We start from the raw sequence: 20548 nt of genomic DNA, 5'->3' as shown, positions 1-20548 counted from the left end.
AATTTTTAACCACTTTAAAACGTTTCCGGCTAGCAACAGCGAAATTAAGCCCTAATTTAGCCTTAATGTGCATTTTTACTGGTAGAAACAGTGTTTTTGACTTATTGTTATTGGCGGGAAAAGCTCTGTAGTAGTTTTCAAGGTCAAGAAAGTTTCACCATTCAAGAAATCGTTATGTGGAATCCCGCCATTTTTATTTAGGTTTTGCCGTACGGAAGGAAGTCACTTATGAAATTTGTTTGTAGGTAATGCGGTTTCTTAATAAATTTATGACCAAATTCGCATTATTGAATAAGTATCTTATAATTAGTATAGAGATTTTGATTGTGGAAAGATGGGTGTAATTTGTATTATGGTAAATGGGAAATCCTTAAGATAGAAAGGTTAGCAGCTGGTCGAAGGGTGTATTGAGTATTAAAACATTTTATTGGTGAAATTTTAAAAATAATGCTTGAAAAAATAAAAATGCCTAATTGTACCTATTTATATAGACGTCACTATAGTCATCAGTCACGTAGGCTTATGGAAAATGGGAATACTGTTTGTATTTCGCGGCGTTGCCATGGTTACTAAAAGTTCGTTATATATATAGAGTGAACTTTTTTGCATTTGACAGGTTTTTGATTTTATTTATTTTAAAAGTCAAAAATTATTTTATTTCGATTTCTTTTTTTGGTATAAATTATTTTGTGTTTTTGAAATCTGTTGATGAAACGGGTATAGGTGGGTATCTTGAATATTTTTAATGAATGTTCACAAATTAGATATTCAATTTTTGATTACTAGTGAATTAATTGGCCATGTTTTTAAATAATTTAACATAAAATTTCTTTTTATCAAATATCAAAAGATTTCCAGCTTATTTGTAGATACAAATTATTGCATGTTGTCAGATTTTAAAGATTTTTACAAAAAAATGGAAGAGCAAAGGGATTGTTAATATTTGTATATTTTTTTTTAATGTCTGAATTTTTTATGTTTTTATATAAGCACTAACTAAATTTGCTACAAATACTAATTATAAATAAAAACTTAAATATAATTATTAACTAAATTTGTCATATATTTTATTTTTGAGCTATTCATTTTTAGCCTATGTTAGAACATGTCTCTTGTAGTTCTTGTAGCATATCGTCGGTGAAACCAGAAAATAGTGTATGCCCAAAAATGTAAATTTTACAGGCGAGCTTAAAAACTTTCGTGTTGGTAAGTTTTGAAGTCAAATTTGTCAAAACATTTTTTAGACTAATAAAAATTGAAAAAGGTTAAGTTTATAGATATTTTTTTTTATAAAAGCTCTTACATATTTTTTAATAGGACATACACTTATTTCCACAAAATGTTGCTGTACATACACTTTTTTCTTTATACTTTGGCTTACTAAAAAGTTAATTCAAAATAATACAGCATTATTACAACAAATATTTTTATTATTGCAAAAACATTAACTTAACAAAACTTAAAGTAGATGGCACTACAATAGCGTAACTTTGGTTTAAAACTAATAATAATTTAATATTGTATGCCATTCACAAATAACTTTAGTACAGTATAGCCTTAGTAAAAAACAGAACCAAAAAATTCTTTGAATAGGGATATAGCGAAGACTTATTATCATAATACTCATGATAGTCTGGTAACAAACTTTTTTTTAGAACTTGTAAGTCATTAAATTTATCTAATTTAATTTTTCGCCTTTCATTGTACAAACACGGAAGAGATTCGTATGGAACAAATAATTGAGTTTGTGAAATTGAGCAGGCAGCATCTGAGTGTTTTAGTTTGTACGGAATAATGCCGTCGTCAGTGTATTTTAATTGCTTAAGGTCATTAACGGTGGGATCGCCAACTTTTCGACCAGGTCTTATTGATGCATAATAATCTAAACCAGAAAAGTCTTTAAAAAATGTATGATTTAAGTACGACAGGTTATAAGGAAATGGAGTAATTCTTGCACTTTTACAATGAGACACGTAGTCTGCTGGCACATTAATATCCTTACCTCTAAGACGTCTTTCTATTGTAGAATGCATAGAATCAGCTTGCATTTGCGTATGCCCTTTAAATAAATATTTTTGTATTATGATCAAGTTGTACTGCATAGCAATGTTTAGCAAAGCATTTGCCAACACCGAATTCCGATTTTGTGCATTGCACCCATCACTCCAAAAAATTATTTTTTTTGGTCCAATCCGGAATTGGTCTTGACAACTTCCTTTTCTATGAAATTCACTAAAATAGAAGAAAACTCGTTCGCTGTAAGAGCGCCCTCCACCTCACTCCATAAGAAGCAGAACCCATCTTTGGTTTTTACGTTAAATAACGTAAAATTGTGCACTGCCAATTTAGTCTTGTAGTACATAGTGCTAACATTGCAAGCTTGTCAGAGATGTTGCAGCTGATCTCCTGAAATTAAAGCAATGGTGTGATTTCAATCAACTTTGCTTAAATATGCCGAAGTCCCATATTATTGGTTTCAATTTTCAAGCTTTTCAAGAGAGTCTTGATTTTGGTGAGAACGCATTGGACATGGTAGACAATTCTGCATTTCTTGGTTTAGTCATTGATAAAGATTTAAAGTTTTCTGACCATATAATAAAGTTAAATAAAAAACTTGCTTCTGGCTGCTTTTCTGTTAGGGCAACCGTTCATGAACTGGGGAGAGATGTTGCTTGTGATGTGTACTTTGCTTTGTTCGAGTCGCATTTAAGGTATGCTCTTCCATTTTGGGGTGCATGTTCAAATTATCTGTTTCAGTCTGTTTTTGTGCTGCAAAAGAGGGCTGTCAGAAGTTTATTTAAGGCCCATTCTAGAATGCATTGTGGTAATCTTTTCAAAGAGAGCCGTATTTTGACCCTACCATCATTATTTATTTTGGAAACTGCATGTTTAATATTCAAAAATAAGAACAGTTTTCCAATCCGACATCACAGTTATCCTACCAGACAGATTAATAATATTCCCCTTCCTATTCCTCATTTTACATCTATCAAAGATTCATTTATATATCGCGGTTTAATGATTTATAATCGCATTAGCATGGAATTAAGAAGTGTTCAGTCTTTGCGCCAGTTTCGTTGTAAACTGAAGTCATATTTGCTTCTAAAAGCCTTTTATTTGATTGAAGACTTTTTTAAGGCTGAGGATGTTGTGTAGTAGATGCTAAGCTTTTAATCTGTTAATTTTAATTTTGAACATACCTTTATGTGTCCCTTTATCTCTGCTACCTTTGTCTACATGCATATATTTTGTTTTATAAAGATTTTGTTTGTAACATTTTTCTCTTGCATTTTTTTTTTTTAGGCATTTTATATGTTGTATAAGTTTTTTATATTTGTTTTGTAAAATCTGATTTGATTGCATTTATTTTCTGAAGCTTTGTCAATAAAATTCGTGTACATGTACCAAATTTTCGACAATAAAGTACCTGAAAAAAAAAAAAAACATTATTTTTTGAAGCCAACAAGACAGATTGTAGGTCCATGGTGAAAATGAATTCGGTGTCATCGGCTCTTTCTTCATCTCTTGCTTTTTCTTCTCTTGCTTGGTTTTTTAGTAAAAGGTGTTGCTGATATTCCTCTTTAGAAATATTCTTGTTTTTAGATGCAACACAAACCTCACATTGATCTTTTTTCGGGTGGTACATTGAAAGATTTAGTTCCTGAAACACATCGTTAAAAATCGTTCTTGAAAATGGCTTAATGTTTTCATCTTTGCAGTACTTCTCACAATAAAAGCGGTAAAGCTCTTGTTTACTAGTCCACATGGGTTCTAAATATAATTTTTGTGTAGAAGCTCGGCAATAATGGGACTCCACATTTGGTAAAGAATAAAAAAAGGATTTAAGTTTTTCCTTAATGAGTCTGGATGCTTCTGTTCTTCTGCTACTCATCTTTAAAAGTTCTGGATTATCTATCATTGTCTGGCGCTCTGCTATATTCATAGTTTTCTCTTCCAATTTAAGCCAGTGTAAAGCACAGTTATGCTTTAAACCAAGGCTAGCATTAAACATTTTCTTGCAAACTTTATATTTTACCAAATCTTGCACTAAGTAGTACCTAGCAGAAAAATCTGCGATGTTTCTTTAAGACCTCTCCGCCTTTTCACAGGTTCAAAATCAATAAGACCTTTCACAAACTCTTTTTTTTCTGGCCATGATTTTTTCCAAAAAATTTCAAAAGTTTCGCGTCTCTTATGTTCAGCGAGCTTTTTACATGCAAAAACATTTTTTTTATCTGATATTTTGCAATTGCAAGGATTGGATAAAAATTTGCCGGGTTTACTAACATTATATTTCCATTTCCCTTCCATTTTCTTTTTCCCTAAATAAGGCAATCCCAATTCTCGCTTTTTCTTATTTTCTTGATAAGAAGAATCTATTTTCTTAATAGGAAGTTTTCTTTTCTTTCTTCGTTTACTAGACGTTTTGTTCTCCTCATCTTCATCAGTGCCTTCATTTTCCACTTCGGCTTCAACTATTTCTTTGTCAGTATTATTTTCTTTGTTCATAAAACTGATATCGTCTTCTGTCTCTGATGGTGAAAATTCGCTTTCGTCACTCTCTGTAGAAATTTCAAAATTGCCATCAGTATTTCTCTTATTCAATCCAATATCTGAAACTCCAACTTGAACCTTAGGTTTCTTGTTCTGCACGGGAGAGCTCGTAAAATAGTTTTCTTTATTTTCCTCCAAAATTTGCGCATCAGTTGTAACCAAAGTATTAGTAGAATTTTCTTCAAATGGTACATTATAATCCATACTTTCATCAAGTTGCAAGTTATCATTGTTAATAAAACTGACTATTTCTTCAACATTATTATTTGAAGCATTTATGTCTATTTGGATTTCTATATTATCCTCAAATAATACATCATTTTGGAGTGCTTCATGTAATAGTCGATTTGGATCTTGTGTTTCAATTTTTAGGAGTTCCAATATTTTACGTCCGCGTGACATTATGGTAAGAACTAAAAAGAAAAGTGTGGTATACGTCAAATATTATGGTATACGTAAATAAAATTGAAAGATTTAACAAAAATGAAACTAACAAAAATTAAAGTAAAATTGGAAAAATTGAAAATACAGTCTTCTCTATTGATTATCTCATTTTATTGATTAATACCAACTCATATTGAATTGGTATTAATCAATAAAATTATTTTTGCCGGCATGTTTCGAACACAGAGGTGTTCATCTTCAGGGCTATAATAAAGAATCAAAATTTTATAAATAAAATGGAACAGAATAATATAGCCCTGAAGATGAACACCTCTGTGTGCGAAACATGTAGGCAAAAATAATTTTATTGATTAATATCAATTCAATATAAGTAGAGAAGACTGTATTTTCAATAAAACGCTACTGAAAGTATGGGCTACTTCTTTATTCTAAGAATTAAAGATTAGAGTATTTTTGTGCTAATAAACCTTTTCAAACCATAACAACGACGATTAAAATGACCTATGAGAAAATCGTGTATATCCATTATAGTCCAGGCGAATTGTACCAATTTTAAGCAAAAAAGGAAAAAATTGTTATCCGGAAACTAACGACGGGAAAAGGTTTGGGGGGGTATCAGGAACGAGAAAAAAATTCATGCAGGAGCAGGTTAAGGGAAGTAAAGTTTTGGGGGGGTGAAAATTTGTACCTTTTCGATTTGCGGCGAAAGTTGACGTCAAAGAAAAAAATGTATAATGGAAAAGTTGTAGATAATAAAAAAATCTACAACTTTTATAGAGGCCACTTTGTGACATAACCTCAAAATTTCCAAGAAAATCGCGAAAAATTGCTATTTTTTAATTTTTTTGTTTTTTATTTTTCATTTTCGGACAAACACAGTGATTTTGATCAAACTTGGCAAAAAGATACTTTCATGTGTCCTTAAAAACCACAAATTTTTTCAGACCAAAATATTGAAAATTTTCCGAGATATTAAGTTTTTAAAAAAAAAAGACGTTTTTTTCAATTAAAATTTGTCCTTCAAAAAATCGTCGTAGGAGGTTTATCCAGGTCTCATTTTGTTTGTTTTTTTATGTACTTTCAGATAAAATAAAAAAAAATAGACTTGCCATTTAAAAATGTGCTCCCCCAAACCTTTTTCCGCCGTTAGTTTCCGGATAACAATTTTTTCCTTAAAAAGTACAATTCGCCTAGACTATTAAACCAGTTGTTAGAATAAAGTGTATCGTCACACCCTGACAAAATTTTAATTTATTTCCAAATCATTAGCGGCATTGTTGAAGAAAAAGTAAATAACTAATGCAGAAACTTACCTTTTGTCACAATTCTCACAAATAAATAATTAAATTAACTTTTTTCTTGGTAAAAACTTTAAGTTTCTACTGAGCTCCTACCACATAACCTTGCTGATAACGGTACTGTACGGAATTACACTCTTTTCCCGTCAATCTAACCAACGCTGGATTTACACACAATTCTAAATACAAAATACAGAAATCTGCGCGTCCAAATTAATTTTAAAATTTTGCTAGTATAAAGATTTAAGCGTTCTTTACAAGTTGGCACTAAAATGTAATTTTCGACAAAAAGTGGAGTTACACGGTTTTCTGCTTTCACCGACGATATTTTAAAATGTCTTTAAGGCTATCTGATCTGCCCTTATTTTCTCAAATGAGTTTACTAAAACACCAGTTTCCAGACACTATATCTGGTTCTGTGTTAGAGTTTAATAGGTATATCTTTGTTTTGACTTATGTACAGCATCTGATCTACTCTTTTTAGGATTTCTTCTCTATTTGTTGTTGTTATACCTTGTATGGTCTTTAGTTTGATTATATGTTTTTCCCTAATATCAGGTTTTTTCTTTTAATTACCTTCAATTAATACAATACTTGTTGCATCATATTAAATATTTAAGCAAGAAGAAAAACAGAGAGAAATGAAAAATATTATAGTAAAACTAATTAAAATATCAAAATCACATTGAGTGAACCTACTGTTGGTAGTAAATCTATTATTTATCACTTCTGTTTACCTTTAAGTAATTCGAACAACTTTTTTTATTTTTTCTACTGAAGTTTCCTGGTGCAAACAAACCTATCAAACTTGCATCAACAGTTTTTCCTTATTCTTATACTTCAGGAGGTTTTATCATAAATTGCTTCCATACATTTTTCTTTGGACTTAGGTCAGGACTACAGGCAAACCTAATTAAAATCTTAACTTGCTAATATAGAAAAAAAAATTTGGTCTATGCTTGATGTTTAACCTCTTGAAATGTTTATGTTAGTGGAAGATTTCTTTTAGCATATCATTACAATCAGACACATCCAATTTTTTCGTAGCAGACCCAATCTATGTATCACTATCATGTGGATCTAGTATACTTTTAATTAAAATGTTTATGTGGTGAACCCAGATATAGTCAGGTAATAAGTCCATGTGCAATTTTCTCCAGTAAATGTTTAACAAGCTTTTGTGGTATTTTCTTGAAATAAATCAGGCATTCTACGGCATAAAGGTTAACCCATATTTTACCAGGGCATAAAAAAACAATTTTTCGAATAGCAATATTTATTATGTATTAAAATAGGTTAGAAAAGAAGGTTACGACACAAAAAATAAGTTATTTTAAAAAAAGGGCATGTTGCGTTTTCGCATCATCACGTTGCATTTTTTACATAAAAATACCGTTTGACTACTACATATTTTGCATCTACGTCTGGAGTGGAGCGATTTAGTAATAATATGACCGATATTATCATATCTTTGCTCAAGACCTGCCCTAGGGGTCACACATGTACGAATGGAAGATTCAGTTTTTATCAGGCAAAGGGCAATATACGATTTAAAGTCTAGTTGACTAATATTTTTGTCACTGATAATGTTATAAACCTTCCAACAATTGACTAAAGTGCTATCTATAGTGTTAACGAACAAAGGCCACCACCACTTTTTTCCAGATAGCCCTATTCTATAATTGGCTATCCCGTTATAATGGAGATCTACTCCCCCCATGAATTTGTTGTACATCTTGATAACATTAGATTGCTGAATAGGATTGTCTTTTTTTGCTTTACGGTCATACCTTTTAGCTCTGTATAATGGTTCGTCAATGTAATGGTTACTTATTAGTGTGACCACTGAATTATCGTTCCATCTAACTAATGAGACTCCACTGACAGTGTCATGTGCCGAAATGTAGCAGCGACGTTTTTGTTGAGAAACACTTTTGGTCCCTTCTAAAGGACAACGGAGGGTTCTGTTTTCCCTTATAGTTCCGCTCGCAAAATAACCTTTATCGGTAAGATATGAAAATAATTGAAACGAAGAAAAATAATTATCAAAAAATACCTGATGCTTCATTGGGTCATTCATTATAGATAATAAATCAACAACAACTTGCCCACCCATAAACAGATTTTTGTTTATTTGGATTTGCTCCTGTATGAAATGAACTGATATAAATAACCGTCTGACGAACAAATACACCATAATTTAAAACCAAATCTAACGGGTTTACCCCTAATAAACATTTTGCAGGAGTGCCTGCCAAAGTAAGGAACCATTTGTTTGTCAATGGACAGACAGTGTGAAAATATACCAAACTGCAACATTTTCTGATTTATGAGATCAAAAAAAGGCATAAGCTTACAAAACTTGTCATTTTTATCTAATTGTGCGTTATCTGACAAATGAAGGTTTTTTTTTATATTGTAAAATTTATTTCGACTCATAAATTTTTTCACAATGTCTATCCCCTTGTCTTCTTCAGTTGAACAATATAGTTGTGTTTGTGGTAGTTTATGATAACCTGTAAATATTAGCAGTCCTATAAACTTTAGTAATTCATATTTATCCAACTCAAAATCATGTCGATTATTGTCTTTTGCATATTTTTCCGAAAATGTTACAATAAGATTTAATACTTGGTCATCAAAGAACAAAAAGAAAATATCTAAAGGTGACTTTCCGTGGAGTAAATCTACCAATTTCTCAAGCGCAGGGCCTTCATTCGAAATAGGCTGGGACATCATAGGAATTGAACCCTTTTTCCCTTTTGGTTCCCTACTTTGAAATTGGCTGGTGTTCGACCTTTTGATTTTCCGTTTCTTTTCTGCCAAACTCTCATCATCAGACGAATCCCAGTCAAATTCATTGTCCTGTCTTATTTGTTATTCAAATGTGCCTGCTATGTCCACATCATTTTGGCTGTTTTTTTCGTTTACAGCAATTACATCGTCATCTATATTTTCTTCGTCAGTCAAGCTATCTGGTTCTGGAGGAATATAAACAGCATCAATTTCAACTAAAATAATTTCCGTCTACATAACAGGCCTAACAAAAATACTTAGTAGATCTTACCAACATTTCCGGAATGCTCTGCTTCCAATTCATCTACTACTTCATATAAAGCACTCTCCAGCTCTTTTTGCGTAAGAAATTTAGGATGTTTGTCAGTAAAAAAAGGTCGCGTGTATTATGCTTACCAATAATAAACTATATTATTCGAAAGTATGTTTAGACATTAAAAGTTTGCTTGAATTGGAACAAAAATTTAAAAATCAAAACACTGGTTTATTTATTGAGTGTTTTAAAAATCTTTTTAATTCAACCTTAGTAAATACTATAGTAATGTTAGATATTTAATTTTTTATTTTGTTTATATTATAAAAAAAAAATTAATATGACTGTTGCGTTTTCGCATCATTGGTAAAAAATGGGTTAAGGGATTCTTGTACCTTGAGCCATTGGCCATTCTACCATTGCCTTATACAACCATGATATTATTAAGTTAAAATTACCTACACATATGTAAAAAGCATTTGATAAAGTGAATCACTCTATTGTACTATTAACACTCTTCAGTTATGGTATCACTAGTAAAATGCTTTCTTGGGCTGACCTCAAGTCTTGATGAGAAACAGCAGCAAGTTAAATAAAATTGATGGGTACTTGTGGATTTTTAAATGTTTGTAACACTCACAGCTACTTGCTTTTCCCTGATAAAATGAAATTATATGCTGCTATTATACAGAAATGTGATTTGGCCGCAAGTGACAACTGTGCACTTTAATTTACCAGGTCTCTTAATCCCATGTGCCTTCTCTGTATTGTTGGCAATAAGGACTAAGTTCTAGTTCAAGTTCAAGTAGCTAAGTGTTTTACAACACTTATAGCATCTATCTTGACTCCAAGTTGACATTCTGTAATCATTATGACAACATGATAAATAGAGCTAATAGGATGCTAGATTTTACTAAGAAATCTGTAAAGACTTTTAAATTTAAACTCTGTTAAAACATTGAACATATTTTATGTTAAATTTATATTAGAATGTTCCTTAATAATCTTATCTTGGCACTACTAAATCAAGCATTGATAGGTTTGAAGCCATTCAGAACAAATTTAGCACCATACATTTATCGCATACATAGATCATGTCCTGTTTAGGACTATCTGCTCTTGCAAGTAGAAGTGCATACTTTGATCCGTTTTTTGTTTGCAAAGTACTTAACAATATTTTAGCAGTCTATCAGAGTTCAATAATTCAAACCATACTTATCACTCACTCTATGTGCCTTAGTGTCATACTTTTACTATTCTCCTGCTAATCGAATGACTCAAAATGTTATATTATGTTGAATCTTTTTATTTCTAAACTTAAATTAAAAATTCTTGCTGAGCTGTTAAGTATAGGCTTAGTTAGTTATCTATATCTTTTTTGTAATTGTAATTGTTAAGTTTGATGTTTAAGAGTTCAAACAATTTGCAATATACAATAGTATTCGTCCTGACAGTATGTATGAAAATAATAATAACAGACCAATATAAATTAGTGTCAAATAATATCACCATGAAACTTTCTTTTCACAATTTTTTTTCATATGGGTGGGCTAAAAACAATAAAAATATGAATCATTGAGGTGAACCATATATCACACAAGATTCTTTGAAATAAAAACAAAATATCTTAGCTAAAAAATATATTTCAGATGATGAGAAAATTGATTGTTAACCAATGGATTATATAAATTGATCATTCACCAGTAACATTGACTATTCCATTAATCCTCACTTATTATATATCTTCTTCTGCTTGATAAGTATTCATTTGGCATTTCCAGGTACAACCACTGCAATTGCCGATCACTTAACCTCCATCATGTCAGCCGCTATGGATATGTTCCTTAACACTTCTGACTCCCTTCCGTTTCCAGACATCTTGGACATTGACATTAAAACTGATATGGACCTATTAGTGGGAGGTCATAATGACTTTTCCGGTTTTAATTTCAACAGTCTGGAACCGTTAGAGTTCGAGGATGCTCACGAAATCAAATGGTATAACTCCAGCTCGAACCATTCGATACTGGATTTTAGTGGAGATGATGGCCCGACCATGGTCAATCCGAATGCAGTTATGCCAGTTATGTCTTTGGCAGGTAGCCTAGGCAGAAGCCCTTCGCCAGCATTAAGGGAGAGCCATCTGACGTTCTCCCCTGCCACCATTAAAATCGCGTCAATTAAAGCTGATACGGCGACAGTCAAGAAAGATCTGTTAAATCGCCTGGAATCTGTCGAGAAGAAACGACTGGAAATAGCGGAGAAGCGAGTACCACAACCGCGACCGCCACTGCAGCCTGTGATCAAATCAGTTTCAAAAGTCACCCCTATCTTAGCAAAGCCAACTATAAAACCGATAACCATAAGAGCCCCCAACGCAACCCCTACAATAGTGATAAAAAACGCGGTTCAACGCACAGCTACTCATCCAGTATTAACTCGAATCACAAATCCGGTAACTATTAGAACTGTACCAGCTAACATCATCACTACAGTCCAGAGAAAGAATGTAGCAATTCAAAAGACTTTTGAGCCTGTAGACGATATTCCTGCCTATCCGAAACCCGCCTACAGCTACTCATGCCTCATAGCCATGGCATTGAAGAACAGCAAGACTGGTTGTCTTCCTGTTTCTGAGATTTATAGTTTTATGTGCAAGCATTTCCCTTACTTTAAGACAGCACCCACTGGATGGAAAAACTCCGTGAGGCACAATCTGTCCTTGAATAAGTGTTTTGATAAAATCGAGAAGCCCGCCTTAAATGGGTCACAGAGGAAAGGCTGTTTATGGGCAATGAACCCTGCAAAGATCAACAAAATGGATGAGGAGGTGCAGAAGTGGTCAAGGAAGGATCCTATGGCAATTAGGAAGGCTATGGTGAATCCAGGTGAGATATTACATTCAAATTTTGACAATGAAAAATTTGTAAGGATAAACACTTTTGTAGCTTTGGTTAAGTTTACCCAAATGTCTAAGTTTCTCAGTACCAAAAAGTAGTAGGATAAGAAAATATATGAGCTATAGGAAAATACAATTTTTTGAATATTCTTATCAATCTTTATTTTAAAGTCTACTCAAGAAACTTTAAACACAATGAATGCTTAATGTCTGATAATAATTTGAACTGGTTTTAATGAGTGATTACATTTATCCCAAGATCCATTGAATTTATAAATTTTAAACTTAATTGCTTCAGAGGAACTTCATTTTGTAGATATTAAAAGCAAAAAAATGTGTCCTTTACTTATTAGAATGCGACACAACAAAAACTAGGAAATGCGTTTGCCGTTATTTGTTAATTTATATTAGCGCTAACATATTAAACTTTTGTTAGCAACGAAATTTTGAAACAGTACAAAAAGGAAGTAAATGGGTATTATGGCCCCAAATATGAATGATAAGTATCTAGGTCAATTCAAGTATTTTTTAACTTAAAAAGTGAAAAGATCTTGAATCATTGTATCACATCATATGGTATCATAACATAGAATTATTTAACAATTTTCTAACAGGCAGTATTTAAGACAGAGTTCCTTCAGTATAAAAAGCCAGTGGTTTTCCTCATTATTTTTCTACAGTTGCAATTAAGGTTATTAGAGACAAAAATAAGTTTCATAAAAAATGGAAAACTTATAAGAATCTTGGCAACTTAAATACATTTAAATTGCTAGGAGCTTGATCAAAGGAATTGATGAAATAAGATTATGGTAATCACATTGAACAAGATTGTTACTAATGATTCTTAAAAATGATGGAGCTTTGTCAGATGTAAAAGGTCTTTTTCGCCTATACCATCTAAAATAAAGTTTATTAGACAGGTAGCTTCAAATCTTTTAGATATCTCTAATTTATTTGCATAATATAGTGTTTTCATACAGTCGAATCATTTAAAAATTCACAATATTAGCAATAATAATAACATCAATAGTTTTAATTTACAATTGTATATTAAACAGGTTTGTGTGGTGGATTTGTGCATTAGATCCTAAGAAAAGAGCCAGCCCTGATGGAGTTCTCTGTATTGACCCATTACAAATATTATATAATCAATCACTCTTAAATGGTCATTTTGGAGATATATGCAAATTATCACATTTTGTGCCTATTTTTAAGAATGGTCACAAAATATAGTAAACCATTATCACCCAATTACTTGCAGAAAAATTACTTGAATGCTTACTAATAAAAGAAGATTTAACATGCGTTAAAAGTTATTGTAAACTTAATAGACTTCCAAGAATGTAGATAAATGATATTGTGTATCTTTTGCAAGATATATATGTATAAACTATTTAAAAAATATTTCAACCAATTGTGGATCAAAATATTTTTACTGCTTATTATTTTAAGAACTTGTCTGCAAATAAATACAAAACGACTGTAACGGATTAAAATAAGAATTTTAACTGTTTCAACTGCCTGGAAAAAAAAATTAATTTACTGAGTACAGGTTGCGCATTAAATTTGAATTGAGAAAAAATTATATTTCAGGCAGTTGTACGAACACCAATACATTTTTATGTTTAATTGCACAATACTTAAAGATCATCAAAACAAATTTTCTGTCCTTAACCAGCAGTGAGAAAAACTTGATTTATTCCAGGCAATTAAGAAAGCAACTGTTTAAGAGTGTGTTTCCTGAAAAACATTATGATGTGAAAGCAAATATAAATTGATTGTAACTGCCTAAAATAAATAATTTTCTCGTTTTCTCTACAAAATATGGTGAAGTTTTTTTTTAACTGCCTGGAAAAGAAAACATCTGAAATTGTGTAATTAATTACAAGCACTTGGGGTCCAAGATACCGTTAAATGATTTTCATCAGCTGATTGATAAACTAAAATTCAAGCTGTTGAAAATGAAAATATATAATTGTAAAGAGAGTGCAGGAAATGAGAGACCCCGGTATAACTTTTTGACGGGATAAATTGTTATTTGATAACATTTTAATTACTTACTGACTAATTACTCGGATTTATTAACAGACAATCTAGGTATTGAAAAATGTTTAATCATGCATATCTCTATGATGCATTTGTCTATAGTAGATTCAATTTTCCGCAATTACATGGAGTCCTGTACTCTACTTATAAAGATAGAATTGAAGAAGAGCAAATCTAAATGGTTTCTAATAATAGAGAAGATGAAAACAAGAAAAAAGTAACGGATCCTATTATACAGGGTGATTTTCAACCTATGCACATAAACTTGGGAAATGGTAGATGAAGATCAATAATGAGTAATAATGAGAAAAAAATGTAGTAAAATATTTTTGGTTTCCGAAATAAAGTTAAAAAAATGTCAACAGAACGTGTAGCAGACGAACTTATCTTGTTTATTAATAACTGATAAACAAGTCATATTGTTTGGAATTTGTTGTTTGGAATCTTTAGCAGTACTTAGTTTGTTGGTGGCTGTGATCGTTTTCGATCGTTATTTTCACACGATCAAAAAAAAGCGGCAAATGTAATGGCGCACATTTTTACAAATGAAGAACTTGTCGACATGGTTTTGGTTTACGGAGAAACGCATCAGAATGCAGTGGCAGCAGCTGATCTGTATGCCCAAAGATTTCCCCGAAGATATCACCGGAGACGTGGGGCTTTCTTACGTGTTATTCAGCGGGGTAGAAAAACTGGCAATTTGCGGCCGCGGCCTGGACAAGATGGAGGAGCTATTAGACCTAGGCACATTCTAAATCTGGAGGAGGATATTTTAGAAGTTATCGAAGAACAACCTGGAATTAGCACTAGGACAATCGCAGCGCGATTTGGAATATCGCAATCTACAAGTTGGCAAATTTTAAGGCACGAGTTGCTGTACCCGTTTCATGTGCAGAGGATACAAGTCCTACTTCCAAGAGATTTGCCGCTTCGAGTACACTTTTGTGAGTGGTTGTTACATCACCAGCAGTTAAGCCCAAACTTTTCCATGAACATTTTAGTTACGGGTGAGGCAAATTTTACGCGCAATGCAATTTTAAACTTTCTCATACTCATTACTGGGCTTTGGAAGATCCGCATATTACACGGAGAACATACTTTCAACAACGTAACGTTTTTCTGTAAATGTATGGGCTGGAATTCTGAACGGGATGCTCATCGGACCTTTTATTCTGGAAAATCGTTTGACTGGTGCTCGGCATTTAGAATTTTTGCGCAACAATTTACCAGTGCTCCTTGAAAATGTGAATCTCAACGTTAGGCAGAACATGTGGTTTATTCATGATGGTGCTCCACCACATTTTTCACGAACAGTGCGACAACATTTAGATCGTGTGTTTCCCGGACGATGGATAGGCCGTGATGGTCCAGTTGGGTGGCCCCCTCGCTCGCCTGATCTTAATCCATTAGACTTTTATTTGTGGGGTCATATGAAAACAATGGTGTATGTAAACGAAGTTGATACTGAGCAAGAGCTAAGACATCGCATAAACGCTGCCAGTGACGCAATTCGCCTACAGCCTGGTTTGGCCCGTGCATGTACGTCTTCATGGATTCGACGAGCTCAAGTCTGTATCGAAAATAATGGAAACAACTTCGAACAGTTGCTTGAAATTAGTTTAAATTAAACACGTTAAAAAACAACACGTTTTTTATTTAAAAAAATATGGATATCTCCAAAACTAAAAATATTTTACTACATTTTTTTTTCATTATTACTCATCAGCTATCATTTCCCAAGTTTATGCGCATAGGTTTAAAATCACCCTGTATATTTATATTAAATATTAAATAATAGGGTTCATTTGCCTGAGTTGGTGCAACATATATTATTCAAGATTTCACCTAGACAGCTTAGGCACATATATCTTTTCCGGTTACCATTTCGGAAAACTATGAGTTCATAATTTTTACCAATTTACAGACTACTAATTTGGTAATATGTACTTACAAAACTAAACACAATATAAATTTCTTTCTTCATTCTTAAAATGCCTTGAAAGGTATATTGAGGAGGTGTCTTTTGAAATTGTAGAGGTGAAAAATTTTTTCTTCTTTAATACGGATTGTGTATTATTGGTTCAAAGTTAATGTATCTCTATCTCATATCTATATTTTTTTTAATCTCAAAATCACCATAAGCTTTTCTAACACCCATAATTTTTTACATAGTTCCTATAGACCAGTACAAGATATTAGGAGCTTTAACCATTATTATAAATTCTTCATAAATTTTTGCATGAGAGCACATTTTATATTGTAGTGCAGAAGTCTACTTAGCAGAGTGGAACTATAACAGTTAGGTAAAGTTGCCCTACAATAAAATGCCAAACATAGAAACCATAACTGTCTAATTTCTAATCCTAATCAGCACTAAAAACCTACCAGAACTATATAAAACACATCATAAAAGTCCTAAAGTTCAAGATAAACATTGATTTTATGGTACTGACAAAAATAATCAAATATTACACACAATACATCTAGAAGCATCTATGTTACGTACATGCACATTTTTTTTGCATGTACATACTTAACATAGATTTGAATGGTAGCAAGGAAAAAGGCAATTTGAAAAAATAGATTTATGAAATAACAGAAAGCCAACTATTAGCTCTTGTAAGCAAATGAAGACCTTTTTTAAATAATAAATTTGTTTGTAACTGGTATATTAAATTCCTATATTCATAATTTTTAGAGACCCTTGAAGCTCTAGAACGTGGTGAACTAAAGTTCTCGTGTTCGTTTGATGACGAGGAGGCGGAGCAGTATGGTGACTCGTGCGGCTCTGTGGGAAGTTCGGGCGAGGGTTCAGATTCCGGAGAAGACATTGACTCTCAGGAGGAGATGGAGCAGGAGGAATCGAGCAATTTAAACTTGGACGAGATTCAAGTCCAGTACATTCATGTTCGGGAAGGGGATTTTGAGGAATTTCGCCAGGTAAGTTTTAACATAAAATCAAAAAATTTCCATTAAACATTTTCCATACAGACAAAAAGACCAACTTTTAAACTATGAAGTCTAATAAATTTAAAGGATTTTTTTTTATTGTACAATCTTGGTTAATTAGTTTTTAAACTTCTTTGGCTAGGAATTCTATGGGTTACTGTAAAATAAACAAATGTCTTGTTAAATTGTTCTAGGTAGTATAGTTGACACAAGTTTAAAACTCTTTAATTTAGAAATAAGTAATAGTAATAACAATATTCTGCAACACTATATAGATTAAAATGCTAAGTATTTTTTATTTTGATGAGACATTCTTTAGTAGGTTGAATATTGATCAAATTATGAATAATTTGGAGAGAAAAAATATTAAATATGTATCTGGGAATGGTAGCCAAGTAGGGATAAACCTATAAGTTACAGTAACTTATTTGAAAAAACAAGAGAATATAAGTATTCTTTGACGTTTTACATAAAATTCAAATTAGTCGTTCATTAAATGGGTATTGTACACATTTTAGACAGAATTTGCCCACAAGCTATAAGAATTGAGATATTTTTTTTTGTTTTATCTAAAATACTTATTTTGGTATTATTTTATTATTCCTATAACATTTTTTGGTCACATTTTAAGTATCTGATTACTTAAATGGGTATTGTACAGATTTCAGACCATAGTTCCTCAAATCATTTTGATATTTTTTTGGACTTTTGAAGCATTTTTTGGGATTTTTGATAAAATGAAGTTGTTAAAAAAAAACATGTATTTTTACAATTAACATTTTAGATTTATCTTAACTTTAATGGGTATTTGGAATCTGAAACTATTGAACTATTTTATTGTTCAATTTCTCATTTATTAAGTGTTTCCTTAACTTTGTAGGTTGGCTTGTAGGCTTTACAACTACAAATAGTTTATTCTTGTTAATACAATCAAATTTATAAATTTAGAAAATTTTTAGTTTTATATTCCTAGGTCATAATAAAAACACACTTAAGAATAAAAACACGAATTACATCTTTAATTTTTTTTAATTTAAATATAAAATTAAATCTTAAAACATTAATACAACGTAACTTGGGCGCCTACAAGAATAAAAAACACTTATAACATACAACTTTTAATGAGATATTGCTTTATAAACTGTTCAAACTTAGTAATGTGTAAGGATCTGATAGTACCTGGTATGACATTAAAAAGCTTTACTGTCCAGTACTGTGGTCCATCTGAACAGCTTTCTCGCCGCCAGTATGAAGGGTGCACATCAGACCCACTGCATGTATGGTAGGAGTGGACATCTCCCTGAGTTTGATACTTCTTCGTATTCTCTCTAATATAAAGCAAACATTCCAAAATATACACACAAGGCACAGTCACCAAACCCTACTAACACACATATCCTTGCAGTCATCTCTGGAGCCTAAACCTGTCATTATCCTCACAGCTTTCCTCTGTATTCGGAATACCCTGTGTATCTTAGATTGTATGGCTCCATACCAGAATGACATACGAGAGATGTGCATGAAATATTGCATAATATGCAGTTTTTAAGACCTCTGCAGAAACACAATTTCTCAGGTTTTTAAATACATATAACCTTTTATTAAGTTTCTGTGCCTCGATAGACCCCTCCAAAGCTCCTTGCTAATTACCTACAGTGTGCAAAATAGTTGTGTCGTCAGCAAAAAGGATATAACACTGCTCTCACTTAGTGGCAAATCGATTATATAAGTAAAAAATTAAATATGACCATGCACAGATCCTTGTGGAATACCAATATTGATGACACTATCCGCCGATGTCGCCCCAGCGGACAACCTGCTGACGCAATTCAAGATATGACTTGAGTTATATACTAGAAGCGCTGAAGTTATAAAATTCTAGCTTTTTTAAGAACATGGTTGACACAATCAAAGGCCTTGCTCAAATCACAGAACAGAGTCGATACAAACTTCATAGTATGATATCTCTCAATTATATCCGATATTATATGGATAATGGCCAGAGTTGCATTTCATTGATTTCTAAGATCAAACTGTTGTTTACAGAAGAGAGAATTAGCTTCAAAGAATTGTGTCATTTTAAGAGCCATACACTTTTTAAAAATCTTACACTATAGACGAAAGGGGGTATAGGTCTAGTTTTCCAGTAGTCCTTTCATGAAAACAAGAATTACTATTGCTGTTTTCAGTTTAGCTGGAAATATGCTTTGCTTAAAACATAGTTTTGTTACAGGTATGATTAGCTGATTTTTAAGTGATTTTTTTATAAAAAGTTAAATTCAGCAGATGTTACAATTACGTTTTTTAGTGTTGTATCCTTTTTGCGCCTGTTATTACTTATGTTCCACACAAATTTTGGCTGATTGGTCGAAGAATGAATGAAATTATTGTTTGCCTCAATTTTGGCAGAACTTATGGCCTCCTTGTAAAGTTTTCTGTAATTACTAAACTGTTATTTATTGGCATTGTTTGGAGACTGTTTTTTTACATCACCTAAGAGACACCAGATGTTCTCTCAGTTCCTGAAGATAATCATTGAATCGACTGATACTGTTATGGTTCTCAGATGTGACATGGTATGTCTTCTCAGAAAAAGCGGCGTTCAAATGCCTTTTCATCATCCACACCCTCAATTAAAAAACCCAAGAAGAATTTTCAATTAAATTACAAAAATTATTAAAACCTTGTTGGGTAATTGGTCTACAGGTCTTATGTGATATAATTAACTTATATTTAATTTTTATATTGATTACAAAATGCTTTAATATTCCAGATGAAGGCAGTAAAAAAATATATATAAAAATTAACTTATAGTATAGAGTCAATTAATAAGTTATTTGAAATTTTGCCTAAGCATTGGAACTTCATAACCTTTACTAATGTGTAAAATTATTACTGTATAATAAAATATAATTGACCAAAAATTATTCCATTGTAATTATACTTGCCTTATTAGTATTTTATTAACTATATCGAAACTTACAGGTAATACTCTTCGTTAACAGTTCTGCCTGGTGGCAAAAATTCCATATGAACAATGACTGACAACCAAAAGAGACGGTAATCATCACTTTGGTTTTTGATTTTTCCTTTCGTGCCTTCTTTGGTCGTGGCTCTCCAGGTGCCTTCCATTCACAATTCTGGCGTTTTGTTTCTGGATCATACTCGTACATTACACTCTCCCAAGTTTAACAAGGAATCGAACAGCATCTACTCGTTATTTAATAAAACACGTAAATTTGTGCAAAAAGTGCATTCGTGCACTACTCCGCTCTAAGTAAAGTATTTAGAGTAGGCACAGATTTACAGAATACAGAGGCGAAACTGATCGAAAATACGCGTGCGAGC

General features: G+C 32.1%; 1 protein-coding gene across 3 annotated transcripts in view; it reads left to right on the top strand.

The window, feature by feature from the left end:
• LOC126742534 (uncharacterized) overlaps positions 1-20548 on the top strand; it is a 31357-nt gene that overhangs the window by 520 nt on the left and 10289 nt on the right. Inside the window, exons 1-3 of one of the 3 annotated variants that reach the window (XM_050449185.1) lie at positions 586-723; positions 11088-12194; positions 16950-17191. In XM_050449185.1, the coding sequence (XP_050305142.1) occupies positions 11126-12194; positions 16950-17191 (1311 nt within the window). In that variant the 5' untranslated portion in view covers positions 586-723; positions 11088-11125. Of the gene's footprint in view, positions 1-585; positions 724-1134; positions 1207-11087; positions 12195-16949; positions 17192-20548 lie in introns of those variants that run through there. The other 2 variants (XM_050449184.1, XM_050449183.1) reach the window with 2 other exon arrangements.

The sequence above is a fragment of the Anthonomus grandis genome, chromosome 11 (genome assembly GCF_022605725.1).
Source record: "Anthonomus grandis grandis chromosome 11, icAntGran1.3, whole genome shotgun sequence".
NCBI lineage: Eukaryota > Metazoa > Arthropoda > Insecta > Coleoptera > Curculionidae > Anthonomus > Anthonomus grandis.
Note: the sequence above shows the minus strand (reverse complement) of the source record. Positions and strands in the feature narration are given on the sequence as shown.